The sequence below is a fragment of the Zeus faber genome (assembly GCF_960531495.2).
Source record: "Zeus faber genome assembly, chromosome: 13".
NCBI classification, from domain to species: Eukaryota; Metazoa; Chordata; class Actinopteri; order Zeiformes; family Zeidae; genus Zeus; species Zeus faber.
This window is the reverse complement of record NC_137198.1, coordinates 14,358,970-14,386,198: the sequence shown is the minus strand read 5'-3', so window position 1 is coordinate 14,386,198 and position 27,229 is coordinate 14,358,970. Positions and strand designations below refer to the sequence as shown.

Sequence of the window (27,229 nt, the reverse complement as noted above, 5' to 3'; positions counted from 1 at the left end):
CCAGGGGCCCAGGAGCCTTTCTGTGTGGAGTTTGCATGTTCTCCCCGTGCTCACATGGGGTTTCCTCCACCTCATGTCAGTAAGGACCCCCACCAAAAACATGCACACAACATCCTCTGACCAGCGATGGACACTTATCACCTGGTCCCCGGGCGCGTCCACGTATGCTGCCCACTGCTCCTGGCTGTGGCCCCAGAGGAAGGACAAGCCAGGTTGGGTCAAATGCAGAGGATCCATTTCACCGGCCACCATCAAAGCATGTGCATGTGTGTGTGCAAGCATGTGTTGTAGCGTGGTGTGTTGCATGACAAATAAAGACTGTTTCTTCTTTCTTCTTCTTGAGGGATATTTAAACGAAAGGACACATTCAGTGACGTCAGTGCATGATTGGTTGAGCGGCCCTCGATCGCGACAGGTTTTGCTCAGTGCTGCCCGACCAAGTTGCATCGCCAGCCAGTGAAGGAGTGGACAGAAAATCCATCCTTAGAGGTAGGTCACACCCGTGTTAAAGAAAAGACCAAACAAATGTCAGAAAACCTTGAAAAAAGTTATGAAACGGCGACTGACAAAAACTATGCTGCATTCAATGCAAACTCGGAAAATTGTAACTCGTGCTGCGTTTCGCAGAACCCAGAAAACTGGTATACGTACCTAACACGACTGAACCAGACCCAGCATGTTGCTGCCTGCAGCTATATTTATCATTGTTATGATTCTTAATATTATAATGACACGCTCCAAAAAGGTACCCTTGACAGCAGCTGACTTCAGGCGTTTTTGTTTGCAGATTAACGATCAATCTCTCTGCAAATGAAAATAACCTGTTAATAAGTTGTCGCAACTCGTAACACAATGTGTGCACAAACAAACGGACTTAAGAGATTCTTCTCCCTCGCGGCCACAACGCTGCCCTCCCGGAATGTAGTGTCAGCCCCGCTGCTTTCGGTATTTTCTTCGGCGTTATTTGTCTTATGTTATTTGCAGTTGTTACACGCACACCCTCAATTCACACGTCACTCCTCTGTTTATTTCCAGACGCAGACCTTTTGAAAATATTTTAAAATGTTGATAAACATGTCATGTGTATTTGTTCAATTTTCACATTTTCCATCCATCCGTCGGGCCCTGTCCACGATCGCTGATCCGAGTCACACGTTAACGCGTCGACAAAAAAAAAAACAAAAAAAACCCCCAAAAAATCTAACTCTGCTCGGAAGCGCGCCCCCGACGGCAGCATGTGACTGCTCGCTCCCGCGGGGCGTCGGGTCGTCGGGGGCGCGGGGGCGGGGCCTCTGGGACGCGCGGGGGCGGGGCTAATCCCGCGGCCGTAGAAAGTAACCTTCCTCCAGCGTGGCACCGCGTTCCTGGGGAAGCGGAATCAGACCTCCGTGGCAGCGGCTCGAGTCCCGACGCGACCCCGGAGAGAGACGCGCACGCCCGCCCGCCCGCCCGCCCGCCCGGGTCGTACGCGCCCGGTGCTTCGCCGCAGCCCTGAAGAGTGGGGATTTTATGTTTGCTTTCGACGGTCCGGACGCGGATTGAACCAGAATAGAGCGTCGTCGCCAGGTCCTCGTCCTGACATGGACTCAGGAACTGTCCCCGAGAAGAAAAGGTAAAAAGCTCGTTGTCCGCTCGCTGGAAAGAACAACTTTGGTTTCGCTGTGTCTGGGTTGAGTTAACTGTTATGGGCTTTAAATGAAGGCGAATCACAAGTTTTGGTGGGTTTTTTTTTCGGGTTGTTGTTGTTTTTTGTTTTTTTTTATATTGTTGTAGAATACATTTTCGTGCCACTTAGCCTGTTAGCTGTTAGCCAGAACAAGAGCTAGCTAAGCTTGCTAGCTAGCACACATTGGCTCTGATCGGAGTGATGATGAAAAAGCTATGCCGTTTGGGATGGATGGATTAATGGATAGATGGACTTGATACTTTTCGTGTAACAACGGCTCACATCAAAACAATAGGGAGCGATACTAAAGTAATCCGAGTTAAAAAAAATAAAAATAAATAAATAATTGCAAACAACCTGAAAATTAACTTACGGAAAAGGAAGAAATGTCAATATACGATGAACCCCAAATGTAACAAGAAACAATAAACCTCCGTATCAACAATTCCACGCAAATGGGAAATTGTGCTACTATAGCAATTGCATGTTATCTAGGTATAGTTTTGTCATGAAGAGAACGTGTTTACCGATCTAATCACACCCATTCGGTGCAGATATTGTCCGGTTGGTTTTTGTGTTTGACATGCATTGATATCTTGAAGCGACAAGACGTTCCACCGGCACAATGCTGCGTTTTAATCAGAAGCCACTCTCAGCCCCATTTGACTGTAAGTAAATATTAGTTCATATTTTTGGCTGAAAATGAGGTTGGCTGCTAAAATGGTCAAAGTGACACCGCGCGGGCATGAGAACCACCCATTAACCACTGCAACTGCTGTGGTTAACGTGATGGAACAGACATGTTCCTTTCTCTGTGGCTGTTCTGATTCCTTGCATCATGTTGAATGAAATCCCTGAACAGTGGAAGAAAATCCTCCAAATTTTACCACTGGTTAATTCCCAATGACCCCTGAATAACTCCAATTATGTCTCATAATCTCACGTCATTAGTTTTAAATTCCCAACGAGTAAGTCTGTATGGCATTGGATCTTTAATGTATGACAATTCAACCGTGCTTGTCCGATGATGATATTGATGATTTTGGGGAGCGTTATGATGAGCAGAGTTTTCCATGCCTACGGATGATCTATGTGGTAGTTTTCCAGGTGGTAGTTCTTCCCATGTAAATGTACCACCCATACCTAATTCAGGGTCCCTATCTTTGGTGCTGTTACACCCCACAGTGGAAGTTAATCGGAGTGTTTAAGCTTTCAAAAATTGTTTGATGTCGTCAATGATGTAATGTACTTTAGTACTAATGTACTTTACCACACCGCACTGATGTAGTACACCGCACCAATGTGTGAGCCCAAGCTGGGTATCCAATTTATGCTTGGACATATTCCACTATAATCCATTTTACTCTTCATGGTGTGACAGTTTAGAAATGGCTTTTTATCTTTGACAGCAGGGAAACTCAAAAAGTCTTTAAAGTGAAGAAGATTGTTTCTATAGAGACACTATTCTACTTTAAAATCGATGAAGACGGTCATCACTTTTATTGTATACTCTCGGCCTGGATGTTTTTATTTGTTTGTGTGTCTTATCTGATAGATCTCCAGTCGTAAACCGTTTTAAATCAATTGTTTGAGTGTTTATGTAATGCTGGCAAATTCGTATTTCGCAATTCCTGTCTGAATCGGTTTGGGCTCCATGTTGTTGAGATTGGCCAAATATGTGTTGCATTGCAATGGCTGCCAAAACAGACACTCAATATATATCAGAGTTGCTTGTTGCAACTGGTCCCACAGAACAGGCTTCTGTATCGGCGCACACCTAACCATGTCAACCTGAAACAGTTTTTTTTTTTTTTAAATGATCACCGAAACAAATATATCCTGGATTGCAGTCAAGACTATGACATCAGGCTTGAATCCAATCTTGTTTTTTAAACTATGTGGTTTATTTGTTGCGGGGCATGCATCAGCAAGTTGGACAGACAGACTGAGGTGTGCCACATTGTGGTAAGTTCTCTAAAGTGTAATCAGAAACTCCTTGGTTTGTTAGGCAATCTTGGGGGAACAGGAAATGATGCAAAGGTCTGATGCAAATAAACACACATTTGACTGTACATGGCTGTGAGTGTAAAGCGCATGTTTTTAATTTGTCAGAACCATAGTAGACATCAAAAGAACCAGGATGAAAAACTACATCTGATACCGTTGCTGACAAATGTGTCCCAGAATGCATTATGATTGCAAGATGCCAGTATGAGTTTCTATGTAGTGTCGTTGTCAACCCGCTCAGGGCTGAAAGGAGGCTGTGGGGCTATATGACAGCATACGTCTGAAAAGCCACTGCTCTTTTTCATTACTTACTTGGGAATTCTGGGGGATAGGTCACCCACATGCGCTTTTGGATGCAGCATTGGATATAATTCCTGTCGTAGGTCCTCTCCGCATCTCCATTTTTGTGTGGGTTCACCTTTGTTTCTCCAGTTTCCTCCTGCCTCCAAAGCATGCAGGTTAGGCTAATTGTACACATTAAACTATTTTGTAAGTGTGAATGTCAGGTTTGTCTCTGTTTATGTTATAGTAGCCCGGGTGACATTGATCTGTAAAATTTCATTGTCAGAACTTGTTTTTTTATTTGGCTCCTCTGGCTCTGGCTTTATTTAATTTATGTTTACTATCATGATGCAGTTTACTGTAAATATGGCTTTCAAAAGAGGGGGCATTTAATATGTAATAAATCCTGAGTAGAATTTACTAAATAAAAGCTTCAGTTTATTTCCTACATATATTAGGAAAAAGAAAATGAATAATGCACACCAGCAGAGAATAGAAATTAGGTGAAACCTATATAAAGCTTGCTAATATTTGAAGCTCAAAATGAGCATGCATTTTGCTAGCATTCACTACTGGAAATCTGTGAGCAGGTCTGCATTCATTATTTAGACATTGGAATTTGGAGGTAACTCAAGTTGAATGCTTCCACTCACCTGCTAACATGAGCTTTCTAGCGATGTATGAACGTCGTTCCTACAGGCATTGATAAATGCTGCAACAAGCTATCAAGCATGTATTTTCCATTTGCAATGTAAGAGCTGATCAGATGCTGCTCTCAATGAAGGTGTGTGTTTGCGCATGTGCGTGTGCATTTAAAAGGAATCGTTTATTCATGACAGAATAATGACACCCCTAACAAAGCAGCCTAGTTAAAAGGGAAAGCGGGACACATTGTGTTTGCAAAACAGAATGCCACGCAGAGCATTCTCAGGCATGTATGACCATGTGCACAGGGGTGTTATGTAACCCTGGACTCCTCAGCCTTTGTGTTAATTTCTACAGACCTGCCTTGTTTTCATTTACTATGGGCTATCTAGGCTCCTTTAAAGTCCCGGAAAGTCACGTTTCCCTCACAATAATAATGCCAAAACCCATTCAACACAACACAAAGTAGTCTAGAAAACGACCTAATTAATGTTTGATGCCTGTCGAGTGTGAAGTCGGGCTGATGGCAAGCCAAACAAACTCTTCAACAATGTCAGCGGCTGAGCTGTAAGAATAGTCACTTTGAGGTCGCATGTTTGACACATTACCAGCCTTTATGTTGCCAATATTTTGATACTAAAAACAGAATGTTTGGTGTTGCAAACACTACAAATGTTTGTAGTTGCAACTGACTTAATACATTGTGTCATGTCAGAACCTTTTACCAAAACTCCGAGGCCCATAACTTGGCCTTGGCCTTTTTTTTCCTGATTTAACCAGTTTTAAGCCCCTTTCCCACATGGAGTCCGTAACATTGCTGGATAAAATATATCCGGCAAAGGCAGTAGGTAGTCATTCCCACATAGCCTCCTCTATGGAAAAGTTGTGCGCAGTCTGTTCCCGCATTAGATGACTGTTACGGATACATTACGTAACACTCGCATGAGAGGTGTCTAATATCACGTGAGACTAGGCAACAGAAGCATTTCTTTGACCAGCGATTCGCTCCCTGTCTCCCCACCCCGCAGACTTTTCCCTCCGCTAAGTGCAGTTTACAGTGTTCCGAAACTGGGGGGAGAGGGAGAAGGAGGGAGAGAGGGGGTGGAGGCTCCCCCCTCTCCACTCAGAGCTGTCCAGTACCCACTGGTGATCGGGTCTCACGTTCTCTCTCCAGTCCCGCACGCAGGCTTTTAGGGGCAGGTGCTCAAAAAAAAAGAAGAGGCACATGGTCCTCCAGCCCCCATGGACCATCTGGTTCTAGGCATTTTGCCGCTCTGGGCAAATGGAGCAGCGCAGCGGAGCTGCTGTGCGCACTTGGCAGGTGCGCCGAGGTGCAAGGTTCATGAGGTGTTCCTCATAATTATGACAGACAATCCACTACCTCAATAACTATAAATTTAAAAACCTGAGTAAAGGGACTGTTCAAGTCCTTACTGTTCCAAAAAACCTGTGCTTCCCGAACACTGTCGCACGTCTCCCCATTGCTTTCAGTTGCTTTGGGACTTAATTTGATAAAACTGGATGTTTTTTGTGTAAATTCTTTACTGGTATATAATAAATCCTGCACTTCTGGAAAGGGAAGACGGCATTTGCCACAAAACATTACGTTCTATGGACACGCAAACCAACTGTGTGCTTGGGCGTGCCCTCGCTTACAATTGTACATCACTGATCCCTGCCCCCCAGAGATCACCGTTTGGAATTTTGCACGATCGCCCAAGCCTACAGGGCCTCTTTCAGTTCCTAGTCTTTGCAGCTGATCATTTTTCCAAATGTTTTTATTTTTATTTTTTTCCCGGAAATCAAATGATTTTAAAAATATTTGTGCGAAATAAATATTCGTTAAAACCCACTATTTGTGCTTTATTTGTATTTGGCTCCACCCCTACTTTACAACATTGTTACGGCTTCCAGTCCCACACAGCCATTCTGGCAATTTACCAGAAATTATACTGGGTCGAGAGTGGGGAGATTTACAGAACGACTTTTGCAGAACATCGAGACCAGTTCTCATTCCCACATGACGCCAATACGGAACATTTCCAGTAGATTTACGGCTTTCAGTGCAAGTGGGAAGGGGGCTTTAGTTAACACACCCAAGCCTCCCCCACAAAATAATTTAGACTTCAATGAATAGACCCCCAGATTGCGAATTACTGTTGAGTTGGTTCAAAGTAAAAGATGATGTTGCTGGTATTGCTCTGACATACCAAACTGAGCGAGGTGCTTTCAAAGCATGGCCTGGGCTATTTTGTGCTCCTGTGGGGCCAACAGAGGACCCCTCCTCCACCCCGCGGTTTGTTTTTCTTTCATTTTAACTGACCATTTGTGTATTTAGCAGCCATCAGTAGTCTGAGTAATAATGAGGCTCTTTGGTAATTAGAAACATTATATGATTTTACACTTGAAGCATAATGTTTATATTGAAAATTATAATTCTGATTGATTCCCATCCAGTAGAAAATTCAGAAATTCAATCGGCAACCTCACTACATAGTTTACAGATTAACTGAGAGGAGAGGTGCATCTCTTCTGATGCGCTCTGCTATGCTGTGCTTGGGAGAGTGGTCACCCGATTAATTGGGCTGATATTTGGGATATTGAGATAATCGGCACCGGCTCTGCACTCATGAGGCTGATTTATATTTTTTTTAAAAAGTGCAGATTAGTGTGACCTAACCCAAAAATATAGATTTTCCTATACATATCGCTTCTGAATATTTGAAACTGATTTTTAAAATACTGATTTTCCACACCATGGATATACCGGTAGCAGCTGCACTCTCTCGCTCTCTCTTCTGTCTGACAAGTTGACACATACACACACACACACACACACACACTGCGCGTGCCACATAGCCCCGCCTCCTCTCACAGGCTCACTGTCTTCACTGTCTCATTTGCTCCAGTCTGTTATCGTGTTAGCTCATTCAAGATGGCAAGTGCAGAGCCTCCATGACCGGTTTTGAAGGAAAACAGCAGGAGTGCTGTTTGGAAATACTTTGTATTTAAAGAAAAACGTAAACATAACTCAGAATTGGAGTGGAGTTTTTTGTTCTCCCCCAGACAGCGCTGTGTGTGTGTGTGTGTGTTCCTGTGGAAATTTTTATTATTTTAGATCTATTTATTTTTGTCTGTTTCATAACTTGCATCAAACAAATGTTTTTAACACAACACTGTTCTTTTTAGTATCGGTTCAATAAGGGAAGGAAGTGCATGTCGCAGATCACAGCGCCTTGATGCGTTCCCATTGCAGAAATCCGCTTCCTTGATGCCCATTCACGGTTAAAAAATAAACAACATTTTGTTTTGATGTTTTTTTTACTTCTAAAAACTAAATCCTGCACTTCTGTAACAGGGAGACTTTCCTGACTAGACTTTAATATGATGCCCTTATTAATATTTATTCATTTTATCCTTTATAACTGTTTTTCATTAATACTTTTTTTTTTACAAAGTTTAGTTTTTTGATAACCTGTGGACATTTATTTAGTTGATACTTTTTTTGACAATGCAGACAGTAACAAGTGTTAAATCTTAATTTAACTTCAGCAATTTTGTTTCTCATTTTTTAGATATAATTGTATTTTACCAGATGCAAAAAAAATGGTATCGGCATTATATATTGGCCATCGGCCTTCCTGCTCTCTAAATATTGGCACTGGCCATTGAAAAACCCATGTCAGCTGACCACTACTTGTGGTATTTATTGTATTTGTTCAATTTGATGTAACGCGACACCTCTTGTTTTAAGATTGCCTCCATCCATACAGTGTCTGGACTGTGAGCAAAATATTTCCAAATAACTAATGATCATCAAGTTTGACCATTGAAACAATTTTGTCTTTGCCCTTGGAGGGCAATTTTCATGTTGTTGATGGGGTCATCCCCTTTAACCCATTTTGGCCTTCTTAAAAGGCCGCTGAACCATTTAAGTATTGACTGGACACGCCTTGTTGAGATGCTAGCTTGGTTTCTGTAATACACGTGCACGCTTGAGTCACCTGGAGTGAACGGGTGACTCAACAGTGACTGGATGGCAAAATGTAAACAGAGCAGAGTAATTTGATAGTAAAGCAGGTGCCTGAGATTAAATTAAGTTAAAGGTTAAATATCAGCTAAAATGGTGTCGTACTGCTTTCGATTCTACATTTTCTTATTAACTGTTTTGTAATTAACTTCCAACAACTCTGAAAATAAATACTGCTCTTCTGTAAAAGAAAATCTTATTTGCAATCTAGCGAGTAAATTGTGTTGTTACAGAGAACATGTGCAGTCAAATAACTTGGTTTATTGAATTGCTGTAAATGCACCATAGATCAGTTTCAATCAGGCTTAGCTTTCAGAATCTTTTGCTTTTTATTTTGTAAACTTTTAAGTCTTGTTGTGTATACAATGTCATCTCAATTCCATTTGAGGCTACGTGTTCAGCTTCTTGAGTTCATGTTGGAAAGTAGCTGTTCTGTTGAATGTGTGTCATTGTGTTTCAGTCTCATGCATCAGGGCCAAAGGGCCAAATTCATGATTTAATGTTGAAATGGTATCTAACCTTTTTATGTTGGGAGGGGGGAGTGATTGGACTGAGGGAAGAATTATTGGTTGTGACTTAAATAATCCATGTCCTCTTTAAAGATATAACCAATGTCCTGTCAAGATCACTTCATTTAATTCCTTTTTTCTTTTTACCAGAACTTTGGCTACTCACGGTGTGTTTGGAGGTTTTCTGAACAATAAGCAAGTCTGTTAAAGTGACCAGTTGTCAATAGCAGACTAGTGATAGAGGTATGTTGGTTCCATGTTACATTAGGTCAGTTTGCTCTGATAATGGCTGGCGTCTTGCTCTCATGTTGGCGTGGTCATTTGCTTGTGTTTGTGTTAATACCGCCACCCTCGTCTCACTAGAGGCAAGATAGTAAATGTCATCATGATGCATGTCATACTTTAGCCTGGCTGTGCTCCAGGACGGCAGACTGGAGAATCTATAACGACGAGCCCGCTCTGACGGCCAATCATTTCAAGGGTGCTTTCTCAGGATTGTTGTTGGGGAGACAGTGTATGTGAATGAATCAGGGGTGTTGGGGAGTGACGTGTCTGGAATGTGAGCCCGACCACTGCAGGCATCAGCAAATTAAACTCTCCAGTAGACCAGATTCAGCAGGCAGTTTCACTCAGAGAGAGAGAGAGAGAGAGAGAGAGAGAGAGAGAGAGAGAGAGAGAGAGAGAGAGAGAGAGAGAGAGAGAGAGAGAGAGAGAGAGAGAGAGAGAGAGAGAGAGAGAGAGAGAGAGAGAGAGAGAGAGAGAGAGAGAGAGAGAGAGAGAGAGAGAGAGAGAGAGAGAGATCACAGAATAATACTTTTACCAGTACTACCATTCCTATTATTACACTGCTGCTCTATACTCCTTGTACTTACGTTGGCATAACTGCCACCTGCCTGTATTGGCCTCATAAGATAGCCTAGTCACCTCTACAAAGGCTACTCCCTATTAACTTCTCCTCATAGATGTATGCAGATTTATTTTTAAAATATATTTAATATAATGTTTTTCTCTGTTTTTCGCTTGCTTTTATAAACTGTGTCTCAACTCTGCTGCTGTGACACCTGACTTTAGCCCCGGGGATTAATAAAGTGTTATCTTATCTTATAAATATCACATGTTGCGAGGGCTGGGTATTGGTACCCAATACCTTTTTTAAGCGATCGACTGAAATAACCCAATGCCAAGTAGTATCGAACTTCTCCAGTCAATCGATACATGAATTCGGTCCTTTTTGTACCCAGATCAAAAATTTTATATATATAAAGTGACTATTTATATGGTTTTGCTTGCAGCCAATCACCGCAAGTGTTTTCCGATTTAATGCAACGTGTGATTGGCTCACTACCGCAGAAGCAGCTACAACAGTCTAATAAGCATAGACTTCATTGTACAGTTATTTAATAAATATACATTGTTCTCAATAATTTGAACACTTAGAAAATGTATTTGTGTAAAAGTAATTTGGATGGGGAGGAGTGGTGGCATTTTACACAACTGAATGCTTCCATTCACACGATGGGTATAGTAGAAAATAAAAGTTATCGAATGAAATACTGACTCTAATGATATCTTTATCACTTTAAGGGGTCTGCTATTGTTACTGGTAATTTTTTTTATTTTTTTTATTTTTTGCAACAAAACCCAACTCTACATATTGCACATTGCAACAGTATGATTACATCATAAAACATGTAAAGGTCTTATTGGTGGGAATTCTTGTGGTGGTGTTGTGAAATACAGGCATGTCCTTCAAAAGTCAAAAGGCGCAGTCCGTTACCCGCACTGCTGTTTGCCCGTTGTGGCTGGCCCGTTGTGGCTGATTGGGTCATTGGGACAGTTTTCTTATGTGTTGTTTGTATTGCAGTGAGGTACGTGTGGTGCAGGAGACCCTGCGGACCAGATTGCGACCCAAAAAACGGACTTTGACACGGATCAATTATTTACTGTTTCATGTTCACGTTTTGGCCAGCGAGCCGTTTTGTTTGCCTTCTGTGTTATAATACTCCAGCCGCGTCGGCACTTCACTTCCACTCAGTCTCCGTCTCCCTCCCTGAACCCGTGTGTGTGGCTGGAACAGTCCACAGTTACCAAAAAGGAAATACAGACACATTTAACCATACCAGAGACAACATAAAAATAACATTAGATTACATTATATGAACATGTTTTGACCGTATCACCCAGCCCTAGGTTGCCTGGGTTAGAGCAAGTTCTAAAACATGGGTGTTACTGACCCGCCGCCTCTCTCTCCTGCAGGGTGAGCTCAGAGCGGAGGAAGGAGAAGTCTCGGGATGCTGCGAGATCTCGGCGGGGCAAAGAGTCGGAGGTGTTCTACGAGTTGGCCCAGCAGCTGCCCTTGCCCCACAGTGTCACCTCCAACATGGACAAGGCCTCCATCATGAGGCTCACCATCAGCTACCTTCGCATGAGGAAGCTGCTCGGCATGGGTCAGTGTGTGCAACTCTAGGTCATTCACCCCACTGGAAATTTCGTCAGCAAGGCATGGCCGGATGTGTTTTTATTCTGAGCTGAAAACGCTCTTTCATGCACATATTTGAAAGTTGTAGTTGTAGAAGTTACAACAATGTTCCGGCTGTGGAACAGGATTAGGCTAAATGAAGAAGTTATATTGGCTACTAACTTTTGTGTTTTTAAGTCCGATGCCAGAAAAAGCGGGCAAGTGAGAAACATTGTGGAGTCTCACACCATGTGTCACACGCTGAAGAGCGCTGAGCAGGTTCCTTGAGCCAATGAGTTCCTTGAGTAATGAAATCTAATGATCTGGCCCTGATTTATAGAATCCTGTCAACTTGTGTTTTTTCTCTCTCGACTTCACCCCCTCCCATGTTCGCTGTGCGCCTGGTTCTTGCTTCTCCTTCCTCACCCTTCATGTTTGACCTTTCCGCACCAGATGAGCCGGTGGCGTCGGAGAAGGAGACGGAGTTGGACGCCCAGCTGAACAGCTCCTACCTGAAGGCTCTGGACGGCTTCCTTGTGGTGCTCTCTGAGGACGGAGACATGATCTACCTGTCTGAAAATGTCAACAAGTGCCTGGGCCTGGCACAGGTTGGTGTGCTTTGTACCGCTGGTCAGTGGAAAAAGAATGAATCACTAGCTGTAGGTTTCCATTTGGAGGTTTAGGTTTTGGGGGGGGGGGGGTTAAAAAAAAACGTGCAGAAGGTGAACTAGAGTTGGGTTCATATCAATATAATTATAGTGAATTTGAAGGAATCCAACTTTATTCATCACTTGAACTATATGGTAAGTGTACCAGACAGAAACTCTAGCTTTTCAAATAAAATTCCCTCTTCTATATCAGGCCTCTTATTATTTCAGGTTATATCATATTTAACATTGTTAATTTACTCTAGACTGTTGCAATATACACTACCACTGAAAGCTTTTGCCCAGACCTATGATGAAGGATGTATGCAATTTGTATACTGTATATGACATAAGAAAAACATTTAGGAAATGCCACAAAACCACAAAACATTGGTCCAAATGGTCTTTCATGTTCTCTCCTCTCTCCCCTCTGTCCACGGCAGTTTGACCTGACTGGACACAGTGTGTTCGACTACACACACCCCTGTGACCAGGAGGACCTGAGAGAGATGCTGGTCCACAGAACTGGTAAGGGAGCACCAGGCGGTCAGCTTTCAATCTTTCAAGCTGTAATGGAGAGAGACGGGCAGGGTGCCAATCTGCAACCAACAAAACTGGTTCTAGTTTTTGTTTTTCTGAGTTGGTACACTGAGCCTAGTGCATTGTCAGAACAAGTCAGTTTTTGTCCACTCGAGTCCTCCAGTTCGCTGCGATGGAATGTACTGCCATGGCCTGTCAGTGAGTGCTCCTCGAACAGTGCTGGGCATATTAACATTTCTTTCCTTTCCACCTCTCCATTTAACCCAGGAATTCGTATTCCTGTGAAATCAACCAACCTTTATATAGCAATTGGTTAAATAACTCAGAATAGTGATATTTTCTGCTTTGCAAGTGGTGCGTAGTTAGGATGAAATCTCAAATGTGCCTTCCTTAAATATTGTTTTGCATATTTATAGGTTATCTATATTATAAGCAACCAGAGATTTTCTGTGGAGAATGGAGAAGGACTTAATGAAACGGTGAACAGATGGATACGCTAATGGTTAACAAACAAGGTTTATTGGAAGGAATAATCCTAAACTAATATTCTTCTTTTAAACATTTTTCTTTCCATCTCTTTCACCCACTCATTTCAGGTCCCAAAGCCAAGGAGCTGAACACAGAGCGCAATTTTTTCCTGAGGATGAAGTGTACTCTCACCAGCAGGGGCCGCACTGTTAATGTAAAGTCGGCCACTTGGAAGGTAAGGCCTCATGAAAGCAAATGGAGCTTTTTTTGCAAAGGGATATTCATGTCATCGTTAAAAGATCTTCCTGTCAACCTACACATTCTTTCCATGTCATGATATTTGCACCCTTGGTGCAACTTGCATGACTTGATAAATGTGACTGCTCCTTCTCCACGAAGCCTCTTTGCTTTTGGGGATTTACGCAGCGTAGCTCAGGTGGCGGGTATTGAGCGAAGAGTGACATTTATTTTACCTTTAATGACAAAATGTGCGCTATCGACAGAGCCATGAATTCCATTTCTGGAATTCACTGATAAAAAAAACCCCATTTACCATCCCTGAGATACAAGAGGGGGTCATGACAGAGCTTGAAGAACGTTTATCAGAGCTGGATGGAAAACAGGATGTTTCCTTTTAGGGGGGGGATTACTGAATAAGTCATTAGAAGAAGAAGAATCTTTATTTGTACCGTGTGTTCTAAACTCGTAGCCATGTTCAGAATTCCTCCCCGCCGGGTCGTTTCATTTCCTCAGAACCAGACACACAGAACAGGTCCTGAGCTGGCGGAACTAACGTAAACACTGACAAACAAGTAGGAGTCAAGCATTTAGCAGACGCTCTCATCCAAAGCGGCCCACACTCAAGTCGATTTGTCAGTTGTACACACATAATGACAATCATTGTTTCTACAGCCTCCGATAAGAACAAGTGGGATCAGAGCATTTGACAGAGTAGCATAATGGGATGTTCAGACAGAAGCGGTTGGAGAAACCGTAGGAGGTGGAGGTCTGTATCCAGAAGAAGGTCTCGGTAATGACTGGGCTTAGTCCCGGTCGTTATGGCGTTGTTATAGCTGAAATAAACTTGGGAAAATAAAAAGGTTAAAGTTGGGATGCAAGTAGCCCGCTGTGTTCGGTGTGTCACGCAAAAGCTGATTGGTTGGGAGAAGGAAGGATATGGGGTAGCACTGGGGTTGATTTGTTCATCAGGGAAGGATATGGGGTAGCACTGGGGTTGCACCAGTGCTTAACTAAAACAAAGAACCAAACGGCAAAAGCGCACAGACAACAAAGGGAGCCGTTGCAAGAGTCGCCCTGAGGTGAGGTGTGTTCATACAAGCGTTTGCGTGACCGCCAGGTGCTTCACTGTATGGGCCATTTGCGGGTGTACAAGGGCCCCGCGGAGCTGAAGGAGCCTGCCATGCCCTACCTGGTGCTGATCTGTGACCCCATTCCACACCCCTCCAACATCGAGGTCCCTCTGGACACAAAGACCTTCCTCAGCCGCCACACCCTGGACATGAAGTTCACCTATTGTGACGAGAGGTCTGTCTGCACACTCTGTGACTACTCTTTATTTAATAGGCTTACTGTAGGATTAAGCCCAAACAGGATTATTCCCGCTTATCTCTTGTGCGTGTTGTTTTCAAGAAATGATTGTGGACGTTTCCGCAGACCCACCTAGTGTTCAGTGGGGGGAATGGCACAGACTTCTCATACTGCCTCATTTTGCCATAAATCCTTCAACTTTTGGACTTGTTTTTTCTTGCTACAGGATTACGGAGCTGATGGGCTACGATCCAGAAGATCTGCTAAATCGCTCTGTTTATGAGTACTATCATGCTCTGGACTCGAACCATCTCACCAAGACCCACCACAACCGTAAGGCTGATGACCAGTACTACACGTTAAACCCCTTAACCCGTACTTTACCGTACTTTATTTGAAGTACGGTAAAGTACGAGTTCAAATAAAGTACTTTCTTATCTCCTATCTAATGTCAGTGATAATAGGAAACATTTCCTGAACATGTTTTCGGTTGTTGGGTCTTTTTCATATTGTTTCTGACGTACTGCCAACCTAGGAATGATAGTTTGCTTTTTCAGGATTGAAAGGTGAAGGCTGAGGAAAAACCTTACAAATAAGTACTTGTATTCACAACTTTCTTATCAAATGGACTACCGATTAATGTATTTTTTCCTCTCTTCTCCTCCTCAGTGTTTGTCAAGGGTCAGGTGAGCACAGGCCAGTACCGCATGCTGGCCAAAAGAGGAGGCTTTGTGTGGGTGGAGACACAGGCCACCGTCATCTACAACAACAAGAATTCCCAGCCGCAGTGTGTCGTCTGCGTCAACTTTGTTCTCAGGTACTTTCATCGGCCTGGAACATGCATGTACACACCAAAAAGTAATAAAACATAAAGTACATAAATGCTACAAACATGTATTTAATACAGATGTGAATGGTACCCTCTCAAAGTTAACTTTTTGAAATATATATTTTTTTCCAACAACTTAATGTACAAATCCATCTTCTGTCTTGGATGGATCACACCGCAAGTACTAGAATTTCATTTAAAACTCCCAAATCTTTTTTTTCTTTTTTCCCCCGTCTGGGTTTAAGCTCATGGTCACCCTCTAAGACCATCACTTTCAATTAACATTGAATGGCTGTTCTATTTCTAAATTTCCACTTAACTAAATATTTAAATTTCTTAAAAAATATATTACGGGTTTCCACTTAAATGTGGATTTAATAATAAAAAAGGAAATAGGTTCTTAAAGTACCTGTAAAGTGAAAATGAAACGGTATTCTGAGTTTGTCACCACAAAATGATGTTATTAACCAACCAGCCAAATTTGAATAATTAGAAAAATCGGAAAGTATATAAAATTAGGTTTCAAAATCTGGAAAAAATAGGACGTTCCCCACTGCTCTGAGGCACTGGTGGCGTGTCCGCTGAGCACGTTGAAACCACGCCCATTCCCGTTAACCGTGTGATGAGATGGGAATGTTTCCATTGGAGTAACTGCTGAACAGGCCTGTGTGTGGTTGCTCACCTCAAAGCACCGCTCCAGAGCTGTCTGGCTACGGGGCTCCATTAGCATGCAGCTAATGCTAATGTAACCCAATGCTGCGTTGGCCAACGGCTGGTTCTTTTTTTTTTTTTTTTTTTTTTTTTTCCTCCTCTCTCCCGTCCTGAGCTCATAGTTTATATTCCTCTCGGGGTAGGGAGGGGAGCGGAGAACCTCCGCTGTGCGACATCGCTGGCTGGGCTTATCATGAGTTCAGGGTCTCCCTAAGGACGCCTTTTACTCCAGATATTTATTCCCAAAACGGCTTAGCTTAGTTTAGTTTATTTCACTCCTGATGCTCCATTTCAGACCTAGTGTTTATAAAGTGTTGGGGCGGGGCCATGCAAATTATGACCTCGTACATGTCACCGGGTCATGATTTAGCCTCACCCAAAAGATCCGGACCACAGAAATGGCGAGAAACAGTTAAAGGCTCAACAATTCACTGCTACATCGTTCAGTCATTTCACATGTTTCCAGCAATTACTTTCTAACATACATATGTTTATAAACAAATCACTGAATTCACTTTACAGGGACTTTAATGATCACTGCTGGAATTCACAACCATGGAGAATTGGCATGGTTATTAAAAATAAAATAAAAAGTCCATTGTACTATATTGCTCTGTGTGCTGTTTATTTTACTCAATTGGATGTAACTTCTATTCCACATTGTATTCCAGTGGCATCCAGGAGGAGAAGACCATCTTGTCCCTGGAGCAGACAGAAGATGTGAAGCCCATGAAGGAGGAGGAGGAGGAGGAGCAGCTGGAGGACGAGGTGGAGGAGAGCGCCCAGACAGACGAGCCGCAGGCCACGCTGAAGGACGAGAAAGCCCCGGAGACCGACGTGATCAAGCTCTTCACCCAGACCCTGGAGCCCCGACCCCTGGTCAGCCTGTACGAGCAGCTGAAGGAGATGCCGGAGGCCCTCACCCTGCTGGCCCCTGCCGCCGGAGACACCATCATCGCGCTGGACTTCAGCTGCCCAGGTCAGGAGCTGCACACTTTTAAAAAAAAATTTTTTTTAGTGTTTTGGTGTCCTCGTTGGTCATCTGTGTTCTGATCCCTCTGTCCTCCATCACTGGTGCAGATTCTGACATCCAGCTGCCGAAGGACGTCCCCCTCTACAATGACGTGATGCTGCCCTCCACCAGCAGCAAGCTGGCCCTACCTCTGTCTCCCCTGCCGCCCAGCGAGCCCGCCCACGGCACGAGCGGCACATCCGAGGAGGCCAAAGCCGAGCCTTTCACCCCGTCCCCTCCGATTGCCATGAACAGCCAGAGCTCCACAGGGGTGAGTGACACACGAGAGGCTGAGAAATGACTACATCTCACAACATCAAACAAGCAACTTGGGGATGTTTTCCAAGAGAAAATCATAAGACCTGATTCTTCCCCTCCAGCCCGACAGCCCGCTGGACTTCTGCTTCCCCATGGACTCGGAGCTGAGCTCAGATTTTAAACTGGACTTGGTAGAGAGGCTGTTCGCCATCGACACCCAGCCCAAGAATCCTTTTACCACACAGGTGCTTATTCCCTTTCCTATGGGAATTTATTCATCGGATACAATGCAAAGGTTTCCTGTCGGCTGACCTGTCCAGTCCTCGCTTTTTTAAAAATTTCTTTACATTTTTTGGGGAATTTTCAGGCCATGGAAGACCTGGATCTGGAGATGCTGGCGCCCTACATCCCCATGGACGACGACTTCCAGCTGCGCACGCTGTCCCCGGAGGAGCCTTTACCGTGCGAACCGGAGAAGCCCGTGGCGAGCAGCCCCCTGCACCTCGTGCAGGAAGTGCGCAGCTTACCCGGCTCCCCCTTCAGCGCTCCAGGCAGCGGCGCGTCTTCCCCCTCCCCGCCGGAACCAGTCAGTACTCCTCCTCCTCCTCCTGCCGCCGTGCTCTCCAACAGGTAAGAGATAAAACTCAATGCCCTAGAGGTCCATTTCAGTTTTGAGTACCCTCCCCATCTCACGTCGAACAACTTTGCTGTTTCAGAAATCTGCAGTTGGACAAAGAAGTGTCCCTCAGGATGCTGGTAGCACAGAACGCACAGCGCAAAAGAAAACTTGGGGAGCTCCATGAGGTGGTGGGAATAGTAAGTACTGAACCAGTTATTATAAACTTAAACACTAGGCTCCGCCAAATAAATAGCTGCGAAAATCGCACAACGGACTGTGAAATCTGCCTCCTTCCGCGTAATCGTAAAATAATACAATTGTACCTCGACTTACGACTGCATCTCCTTATGACTAATCCAAGATACGAGAAGTTGATACAAAAATTTGTATCAACTTACGACAGACTGCTCCAAGATACGACCGTGCAAATTTGCAGCTGGCGCGTCGGCGGCCAGTCAGTCAGCAGTCAGTCAGCGGGCGACCTACATGGTGTGTGCATGTAGTTCGTGGCTTGTCGATATTTTTTTCTTATTTACTGTGTTTGTGCTGTGTATTTTGTTTATTTTCACCCTTCATGATTTCATAATTCATATGGTAAAAATTGCTTCGACATACGACTGTTTTAACATACGACCGTTCTTATAGAACGAATTACAGCCGTAGGACGAGATACCACTGTAATAGGTGTGCAGGGTCGAAGTGCCACGTTCCATAGCGATGGAGCTGGAATCAGCAGCAGGAAGTCCTGAGAAAAACTTTAGTGACGACATCACATGACATGATGCGTCAGCGAGGGCAGTTGTATGTTGCATACACAACCGGTTCTCATTTCCGTAGATACAAGGTGTGGTCTTGTCCTTGCACTAATCTGGCATTTTGTTTGGCAAATGTGTAATCATTTTAAGAGAGTGCAGAGTGCATCTTAAGATTGTCTCAGTGAGTCTTTTAACAATGGCGCTGTTGGATGTTTCTTTTTTATTATTTTTTTGCGTCATTGGATGTAAATAAAGCACCGAACACAGGGGCACAGTCACGATCAATTTTTAATTGACATGAAGTTTTCCCTCACCTCCTTTTGTTGATGTTATAAATAGTGGTGTATTGAATAATTCACATTCTATTTATCGTGAAATTTCCCCAAAGTTTAAATGGAAACATGATTAGCATCCGTTGAAGTAATTGCGGTCAGGCAATTATAGGATAATTGTGACCACACTACCCGGGGGAGGACTTCGGGTACCCCAACCCTCATGACTAACTGTGAACGACTTCTGTCACCTGTTCATTATCCAGGAACAAGGCAAGAAGCTCAAGGCGTCTGAGACATTACCACCTAAGAAAGTGACGACCAGGACCGTCCTCCTCGTGCCCACAGGTCAGTGGCCTCGGGGTGTTTATCGACTTTGTCCCTTGTGTACGTACAGAGGGTTTAAACACAGGGAATGTCTGTTAAATGAAGGCCATTTATGCCTGGGATAGTTGGACTGCTTTGAAGTTTACCTGGTGGATTTCGTTCTTAAATCTAAAATGAAAGATTTGGAGGATGCCAGTGAATTGGGTTATTTCTACAATAAGAACTGGAAACGTGTTGTATTTTGTTTACCTGTTGTGTTGAAACCACCTTTTTTGTGTCGTTCTGCTGCTCCGGCCAGGTCTTCCTTGAAAAAGAGATTCTTCATCTCGAGACTTCATCTTGAGACTTTCCTGATTCAACAATACATTTTTTTTTTTTTTTTTTAAAAGACAAAGAAAATAAAACGACACACAAAAAAAAAAAAAACTTCATAGCTCTAATTCCTCCGTCCTTTCAGCACTGGCAAGCCTCCTGCTGGGCAGCACGGCCGACGGCAACGCGCCCCCCTTCACTCTCCCGCAGCTCACGCGCTACGACTGCGAGGTGAACCTGCCTATGCACGGCCGCCAGCACCTGCTGCAGGGCGAGGACCTGCTGCGCGCCCTGGACCAAGTCAACTAGGCCACCGCTCTGCCACGCCCCCTGCTGGACCAGACCGGACACTACAGCCCCCCTGCCCCGCCCATCCGTGTTCCTCAGTCTCACCCGCTTCCCCTTTTATTTATGTGTCTGTTTCTGTCTGATGCGAGTTTGGGCTGCTGTCCGTGCACATCATGTGATCTCTTCAGCATTCCACCTTAGGAAACACCATAGCAGCTTTTTTTGGGGGGGGGGGGGGGGTGTTCGGTGCGAGGGATTCAGGCATAAAGTGAAAAGCCTAATTTATTTTTTTATTTGTATTCCTTTTCATTTTCTCTCCCCCGAGAAGTCTCAAGATAACAAACACAGCGTCCCTGGCGCTACTGCCAGCAGTGTATTGTAAGCTTAAGTCGCACAATTTATATTTTCTTAAAGAAAACTTATTACCAGCAATATATATTACGTCTTTTTAAAGTACTTTTAATGGAATTTCAACCATTTTATTTTTTTCCTGCCTATCTGGTATGTTGTAATACTTGTACCTACAAGATGTCTCTAGTCCAGTAGTATGATCTCATTGTTTAAACCCGAGGTGGTTTAAATGTTATATACATTGAATATACCTGTCTGAAGCATACACTTAAGTGTAGTAGTCCAGTACATGTCACTTTATTTCTTTACTGTATAAGTGTGTGTTGCTGTGCATAGATGGCCATTTCTGAGTTACTGTATGCAGTATGACGGTTGCTCTCACTGGAACAAAGAGTAATTGTCACTTTTGTTTAATTATGTACGCTCAAACAAATTCATATTTGGTTTTCCACTGCGTTGCATACTCAGAGTTTAAATTCATAACTTCATTTATTTTAGCTGTGTGATGGTTCTCATTACGATTCGTGGTTTGTCAGGTTTGTTCACTCACCAGTAATCAGTTTTCTACCATTAGTTTAAGTCTGCAGTGTTTGGTCTGTCATGTCCCTCGTTGCTGTCTAACATTAAATTGCTTTAATTAAAATATATGGTATATTCCATTTAATTAACTTGGATGTTACACTTTTTGCAATTTACAGATGTATCCATGACAACGTACGAGTGACTCCTTTAATTTATTGCCTCGGAACATATAATGCAGTTCACAAACAAACCTTGAGTTTTCCCTTCAAAATACATCTGGAACTCAGAAAGTGGGAAAAAAAACAAAACATTTTAAACATTTGTATTAGAACAGAGTCCATTTCTTTGTACAGGTGTAGTTCTTTCTTAATCCTTGAATGACCAGTCACCTCGTCCCAATCACCACCTCCCACTGCGAGCCCCACCTCCAGGGCAGTTGAGGGTTTACTCCGTGTACTCCGGGGTTATCTGCAGCCGGATCACTTCCGATCCTCTCCGCACGAGCATTGTGATGGTGTTGCTGCTGCGCACCGCCTGGTAGATCTCCTCCGACGTTTTCACTGCGTCACCATTTATCTCCACCACAACGTCTCCTGGCAGCAGGCCGGCTCTGAGGGATAGAGGGGGGGTTACGGCGGAGATGGTTAGCTGGTCACCGGTGTAATTACATTTACTACGTACAACGCACTGGAATTCTGCATCTGTTCGAGATGCAGTACTTTATTGGTCATAACATGTTGAATTGAAATTTGGAGCCAAAGATCTAATATTTGACATAAGATGGATCATAAAATAGCCCGAGACCTGAGCTAAAACACACCCCACAGGGATGCTTATTCACCAATGTAGGCCAGAATAAAAAGATTTCAATGTATCTCAATAACTTTTAAACCTGCCAAATTGTCTAAATACTAAACGGACTAAATAACCCTTTGGACACTGCTTGAGGTATAAACAAACCCATGAAAACAAAATATTGCTAAAATAAAATCATCTTAACATAGAACGACCACAGTTTTCGTGTTGTATGTTTCTTGTTGTGTGACTGTAGCAGCTCTCCAGCAACCAACCAATCACCTACAGATCAATACAAATCCACAAAACACCCTTTTCTAGAAGTGTTTCATGGCAACTAGGGCTGTTTACCTTAGTATTGACCTTATTGTATAACCTTAGTAACTCGTGAGTTCCTAAGGTTCCAAAGTGACAGGCTCTCCTGTCACTTTGTCAGACAGGAGACAATTTCAGCAAAATGGAAATAAATCCTTGCATTTATTTTTTTAGAATACTTTGTGGAAGGATATAGAAATATGGGAGCTGTTTATACTTACTCTAGGGATGTGTTACGCCATGAATTACACATAATACAATAAACTTAATGTACAAGGCTTTAGAGAGGGGGTTCGCCAACATTCAAAATTAAAATAAAAATCCAGTTCTCACCGGATCGCTGGAGAGCCCATGATGACCCTGTGGATCAGGATTCCATGTGTCACGTCCGGGAATGCTGGGTCTCTCAGCTTCAGCTCAGCGATGATACTGCAGCGAAGGGGTAAAAAAACGCAACAAAACTAGATCCAAAAGTCGAGTGACAACATCGCCCTGAAGCGATCACGCAGCGACGGCTTTCCAAACAGCGGGTTGGTTACCTTGGCGTCAGGGTGAGCATCATCACCCCGATGTACCGTCTCCTGGTGCCCGACTCACCCAACGAGGACGCTAGCGGGAAAATGAGCGTGGACTGTGAATTTTATTTCTAAATAGGGTTCATTTGACGTAGTTTCTTGTTCACGTTGCAGTGACTGATCAAATATGAAAGAAGGGAAAATGGGAGGTTCTGTATGTGCTGTGTTGTGAGTCAGGCTCTAAGTTACGCTGCTGCTGGTGGAACATTGAGGCAATAATTATTTTCTCTTAATATGTAGTGGTTTGCCGGATAGGGGTTTTCATTTAACACTCATTATAATTTTTTTTCTATATATATAAATTTAACACATGTATCATTCTTTGCTTGTACTTAACTGTTTTTGTCGGCTGATTTATGCAGGAAGAGACCGACGCGATCGGAGGGGATGGCAAAGGAGATCCCTGCCGTGACCTTCATGGTGTTTATACCGATGACCTCCCCGTCCTGACGAGATAAGGAGATGGCACGGATGTTTACCACACATCGTACAACATGAGATTTTGAAACCAGGAAAACGGCACGGCGGCTCGACCTGGTTTCTCCAGGCTGCCATCAAACGAGGCTTTCCGATTCTAAACGGGATGCCAGCACTTGCATGCATAATACTTTTTTGAAATCTGCCCAAACGCATGAATTTGCCAAAATGTTAACGTTGTGTCACAGAGACGGATGAATAACTATTTAATTGTCCCGAGGATTGGAGCGGTGATAGCCTGGAAATTCCCTCCGCGTCAGAACGTCACAAGTCACTGGTCGGCCAACAGGTTTGTATTGTGAAGATATCTGTCAAAAATGAGGATCTATGACTCACCAAGTTGATCAGAGGGCCTCCTGAATTCCCAAACTGCAACAGACAAATGATTCAAGCTTCAGCAGAAACACTGCATTAAGTGGAATTTCTATTCCATTCTGATGAAAAAAAAAAAAATGACCCCCCGTAACGCAAAACACGCATTTGAGCTCTTGAAAGGGAGGTGAGACAAAAGGGGCGTAGTTGTGTTGAAGCCACTACTTACGTCGATGGCCGCGTCGGTCTGGATGTAGTCCATGTTGTGGTTGGACAATCCCAGCTCTTTGCTGCCTCTCTGAACCGAGCTGACGATGCCTGAAGTGATGGTGTTGCGAAGCGCAAACGGGCTCCCCATGGCGACCACGAACTCCCCTTGCCGGACATCTGAGGACCGGCCCAGGGTGAGCGTGGGCAGAGGGTGCTGCAGGCGCGTGCGTGTGTGCGTGCGGGCGTGTGTGTGTGTGTGTGTGTGTGTGTGTGTGTGTGTGTGTGTGTGTGTGTGTGTGTGTGTGTGTGTGTGTGTGTGTGTGTGTGTGTGTGTGTGTGTGTGTGTGTGTGCGTGCGTGCGTGCGTGCGTGCGTGCGTGCGTGCGTGCGTGCGTGCGTGTGTGGCGGCGGCGGGAGAGAAACACGGAGATAGGTTAAGTCTGTTATAAAATGTTCATTAAAAACCAAGGTGACCGTACCAGGCCCGTCACCCCGTGGAATCCCGCTCGCGCGCTCACCTTGGCGGAGATCTTGATGGTGGCGATGTCGGCCACCTGGTCGACGTTCTGCACGGTGGCCTGGTACGTCTCCCCGTTGGTCAGCTTCACGCGCACGTCCCTCTTGTTGGCCACGACGTGAGCGTTGGTGACGATGAGGCCGCCGCTGTTGACAATGAACCCGGAACCGTTGGACACGGGGACCTCCCGCCCGGTGAAAGGGTGCCTGTGTGGGAAATGAGCGTTGGTGATCGGGCCAACTTGGGCAACAAGTTTTGGATTTCAAAAAGCTGCCTCTTCCCCATTTTAGTAGTAGTGGGTGACTAAAACTAAACCACCAGACCAGTGATTCCCAACTTCTTTCATATGGTTAGATAGGGTTTAGTCCAAAGTTCCACACCTGTCTGTACCATAGTAGGAGGGATAACAGTGAAACTACGATCCAAACAGTCATCATCGTACATTCTCTAACGGTGCTGACATCTTGTAAATGACATAAAGGTGAAGTTTAAGTATTAATCGTTACGCTGGGGACCCCCAGGGACCTGTTGGAGGCCCCCCTGGTTTGGAAAACCCCCGCTTCACAGTACACTACGACGGATACACCTTCTCATTTGTGAGTTGTTCTCTGGGTTGTTGTCTGCCACCGTTCCCCCCGACGCTCTTACCGGGCTACGATCTCGATGTACACCACAGCCGGGGTGGACTTCTCCACCACATCCGCGATGAAGTTGTACTTGTACCGCGGGCTGTCGGGCTTGTACGGGGTGGCGCAGCGGGCCGGTCGGAGCAGACGTTCCGCCAAGCCCCTGGAGAAAGACGGTTCCTCCCTTTGATCAGTGTCCAGGAGCGCCAACAGCCCAAGTCCCAAACCGACTGCGACCGACTTGAACAGACGCCCCCCGCTGCCCCCGCTGCCCCCGCCCCGGGTCTGGCGTCCTCCGCTCGGTAGGGAGCCTCCTGGCCCGACGCTTCCCGGACGCTCCCCGCCCCGGGTCTGGCGTCCGTCGCTCGGCGGGGAGCTTCCTGGACCGCCGGTCGTGTTTCTTCCGTCGCGTATAAAAGCCGTTAAAGTTCTTTCACTCCGCGAGCAGGATCCGCACCTTCCGAGGAGCAACCGAGTGACAGCGAGCGCTGCCATGTTGCGTCATGTAGGACGGGACTCTTTGTTCGGGGGAGTCCGCCTCACGGGAGGTGCGGTGGCCGCTGTGGAGACGCAGAGGAGCCGCGGGTGTGCGGGACCGAACCGGGGCCGTTCGGAACGACCCACGCGAGGAAGCTGCGAACGGGGTCCGAGATCGCCGGTGAACTGCGCACGCGCGACGCGTCGAGCCGAGCCGAGTCGAGTCGAGTCGAGGCGAGTCGAGGCGAGTCGAGGCGAGTCGAGGCGAGTCGAGGCGAGTCGAGGCGAGTCGACTCGGTGCGCCCCGTGCTGCGTTCCACGGGGAAGGGAGCTCGGAATGAGCCGAACTCCTACCGGGGGTTGTCGAGGGACGCCCGATTATGTCGGAATTCAAGATTCAAGATGTTTATTTGTCACATACGAGCATACAAACATGCTGGGAAATGTCAGTGCAACGCAGCCGGAGATTATGTACAATAACTACTAACTGACACAATAACTAACTAATTGACAACTAACCAAGCTAACCAAACTAACTGATTCCTACAACGTAATTCAGTGAGTAAATATTATAAAATGAGGGTTATAAATATTATAAAAGGTAATATACTGAGTGTGAATACGAAGAGGAAAAGGCTATTATGTATATACAGATATATGCAGTAAGGTTGCATGTGAATAAAGTGAGGAAGTGTGTGTAGGGACATGCAGTACAGTATACATCAGCACGGCACAGAAATACAGCACAGTATGCTTATAACCCCGTACAGCGATACAGAGTGCAGTACGGTATTCCAAGCCGGGGATTCAATTTAAACCGCTCTGTTGTTTGTGTCTTGTGTCAACGTGCGGGGTCGGAGCACTCACTGCGGGAGTCTCCACCCCCCACCACCACCACCACCCTTCTTGTACCGAGGCAATGGACGTTCAGACGAACGCTCGGAAGAAATGACAGATTTTCGGTGTCGAAGGAATGCAGCAATAGGTTCCGTCTGAGGGGGCGTCCTGCTTCGACGGCCTCTGTATTCACTTTTCTTGTGTGCTGACATTAAGCACAACACAGGCACAATTAACTACACACATATCTAAGTACGTAAACGTATTAAGTATATAATATACTACTTAAAAAAAAAAGTCAAACAAACAATAAAAATAACGTTTTTTTGGTCAATTGTAATCAGGAGATGCATGGGCACCCATGTTCAGAAAAAGGGGCACACTAGCACTATGCCTCTTTTATACATGTAATATGTACTTGTACATCTTAAATATCTGACTATTTCTATTTTGTATTTTTGCCAATTTGTATATATTTTACATTTTAATTGTATTTTTTAAATTTAATTGTATTATTGTTTTTATTCTCCTTTTGTGACTGTTAAGCTTTTTATTCTGTTTTTTTTAAGTCTTGTGGTCTGTGCTGAAGTGCACCAAACCTCACCCGAATAAAGTCCTCTTATAGGTAAAGTCCCCGGCCAAAATAAAGCCTTTTTTTTTTAAGTACATTTATGAGCAAGTACTTATATACTTTAACTAAAGCAGAAATATTTACATGGCAGTTTCACTTCTACTGCAGTCATTTTGTGTCGGAGTTGCACTTTAACTTGAAGGAGAGACGATCAAAAATCGGACGCTTCTCCGCTCAATTCCCACCGCTGCACACACCCCCCCGCCCCGCTCCGCTCGGCGGCGCTGTCACGTCCACACGCGGGTTCTCCGGCCGCCGAAAAAAACAAAGAAGAAGAATTCAAACTTGCCACGGCAGCCTGTGAGCGCTGGACCGGGTCGGGCCGTCGGACGAGTCGGGAACCAAAACAAAAAAGTTTATGGATTAAATATCACGAGTTTTATCGTAAAATGTTCTGTGGTC

At 44.6% G+C, this 27,229-nt stretch overlaps 2 protein-coding genes across 3 annotated transcripts; one reads left to right on the top strand and one right to left on the bottom strand.

The window, feature by feature from the left end:
* Positions 1–1,400: 1,400 nt before the first annotated feature.
* hif1aa (hypoxia inducible factor 1 subunit alpha a) lies at positions 1,401–21,198 on the top strand. Of its 2 annotated transcripts, none has more exons than XM_080012371.1 (15): positions 1,401–1,612; positions 11,396–11,586; positions 12,051–12,205; positions 12,688–12,772; positions 13,381–13,487; positions 14,610–14,797; positions 15,027–15,133; positions 15,470–15,617; positions 17,012–17,319; positions 17,421–17,623; positions 17,733–17,855; positions 17,978–18,240; positions 18,327–18,426; positions 19,523–19,604; positions 19,882–20,013. In XM_080012371.1, the coding sequence occupies exons 1-15, from the start codon at positions 1,581–1,583 to the stop codon at positions 19,890–19,892; spliced, it is 2,103 nt and encodes a 700-aa protein (XP_079868497.1). In that variant the 5' UTR covers positions 1,401–1,580; the 3' UTR covers positions 19,893–20,013. The 2 variants fall into 2 exon arrangements, with proteins under 2 accessions (XP_079868497.1, XP_079868496.1); XM_080012370.1 differs by lacking the exon at positions 19,882–20,013 and adding an exon at positions 20,041–21,198 and having other exon boundaries at positions 1,405–1,612.
* Positions 21,199–21,249: 51 nt separating this feature from the next.
* LOC307239109 (serine protease HTRA2, mitochondrial-like) lies at positions 21,250–25,527 on the bottom strand. The gene is made up of 8 exons (XM_080012372.1): positions 24,905–25,527; positions 24,258–24,462; positions 23,760–23,954; positions 23,555–23,587; positions 23,079–23,187; positions 22,706–22,775; positions 22,500–22,595; positions 21,250–21,666 (listed from the first exon to the last, which is right to left on the bottom strand). The coding sequence occupies exons 1-8, from the start codon at positions 25,375–25,377 to the stop codon at positions 21,501–21,503; spliced, it is 1,347 nt and encodes a 448-aa protein (XP_079868498.1). The 5' UTR covers positions 25,378–25,527; the 3' UTR covers positions 21,250–21,500.
* Between the last annotated feature and the right edge of the window lie 1,702 nt (positions 25,528–27,229).

What these genes read in the sequence shown, in the direction of transcription:
- LOC307239109 (XM_080012372.1), bottom strand. Translation starts at nt 25,377, where the DNA reads ATGGCAGCGCTCGCTGTCACTCGGTTGCTCCTCGGAAGGTGCGGATCC. An exon ending in CCATCAAGATCTCCGCCAAG is followed by an intron (nt 23,955 to 24,257) that starts GTGAGCGCGCGA and finishes ACGCGCCTGCAG; the next exon opens with CACCCTCTGCCCACGCTCAC. An exon ending in AGACCGACGCGGCCATCGAC is followed by an intron (nt 23,588 to 23,759) that starts GTAAGTAGTGGC and finishes TGTCTGTTGCAG; the next exon opens with TTTGGGAATTCAGGAGGCCC.
- hif1aa (XM_080012370.1), top strand. Translation starts at nt 1,581, where the DNA reads ATGGACTCAGGAACTGTCCCCGAGAAGAAAAG. An exon ending in GATGCTGGTCCACAGAACTG is followed by an intron (nt 12,773 to 13,380) that starts GTAAGGGAGCAC and finishes CACTCATTTCAG; the next exon opens with GTCCCAAAGCCAAGGAGCTG. An exon ending in GCCGCCGTGCTCTCCAACAG is followed by an intron (nt 18,241 to 18,326) that starts GTAAGAGATAAA and finishes TTGCTGTTTCAG; the next exon opens with AAATCTGCAGTTGGACAAAG.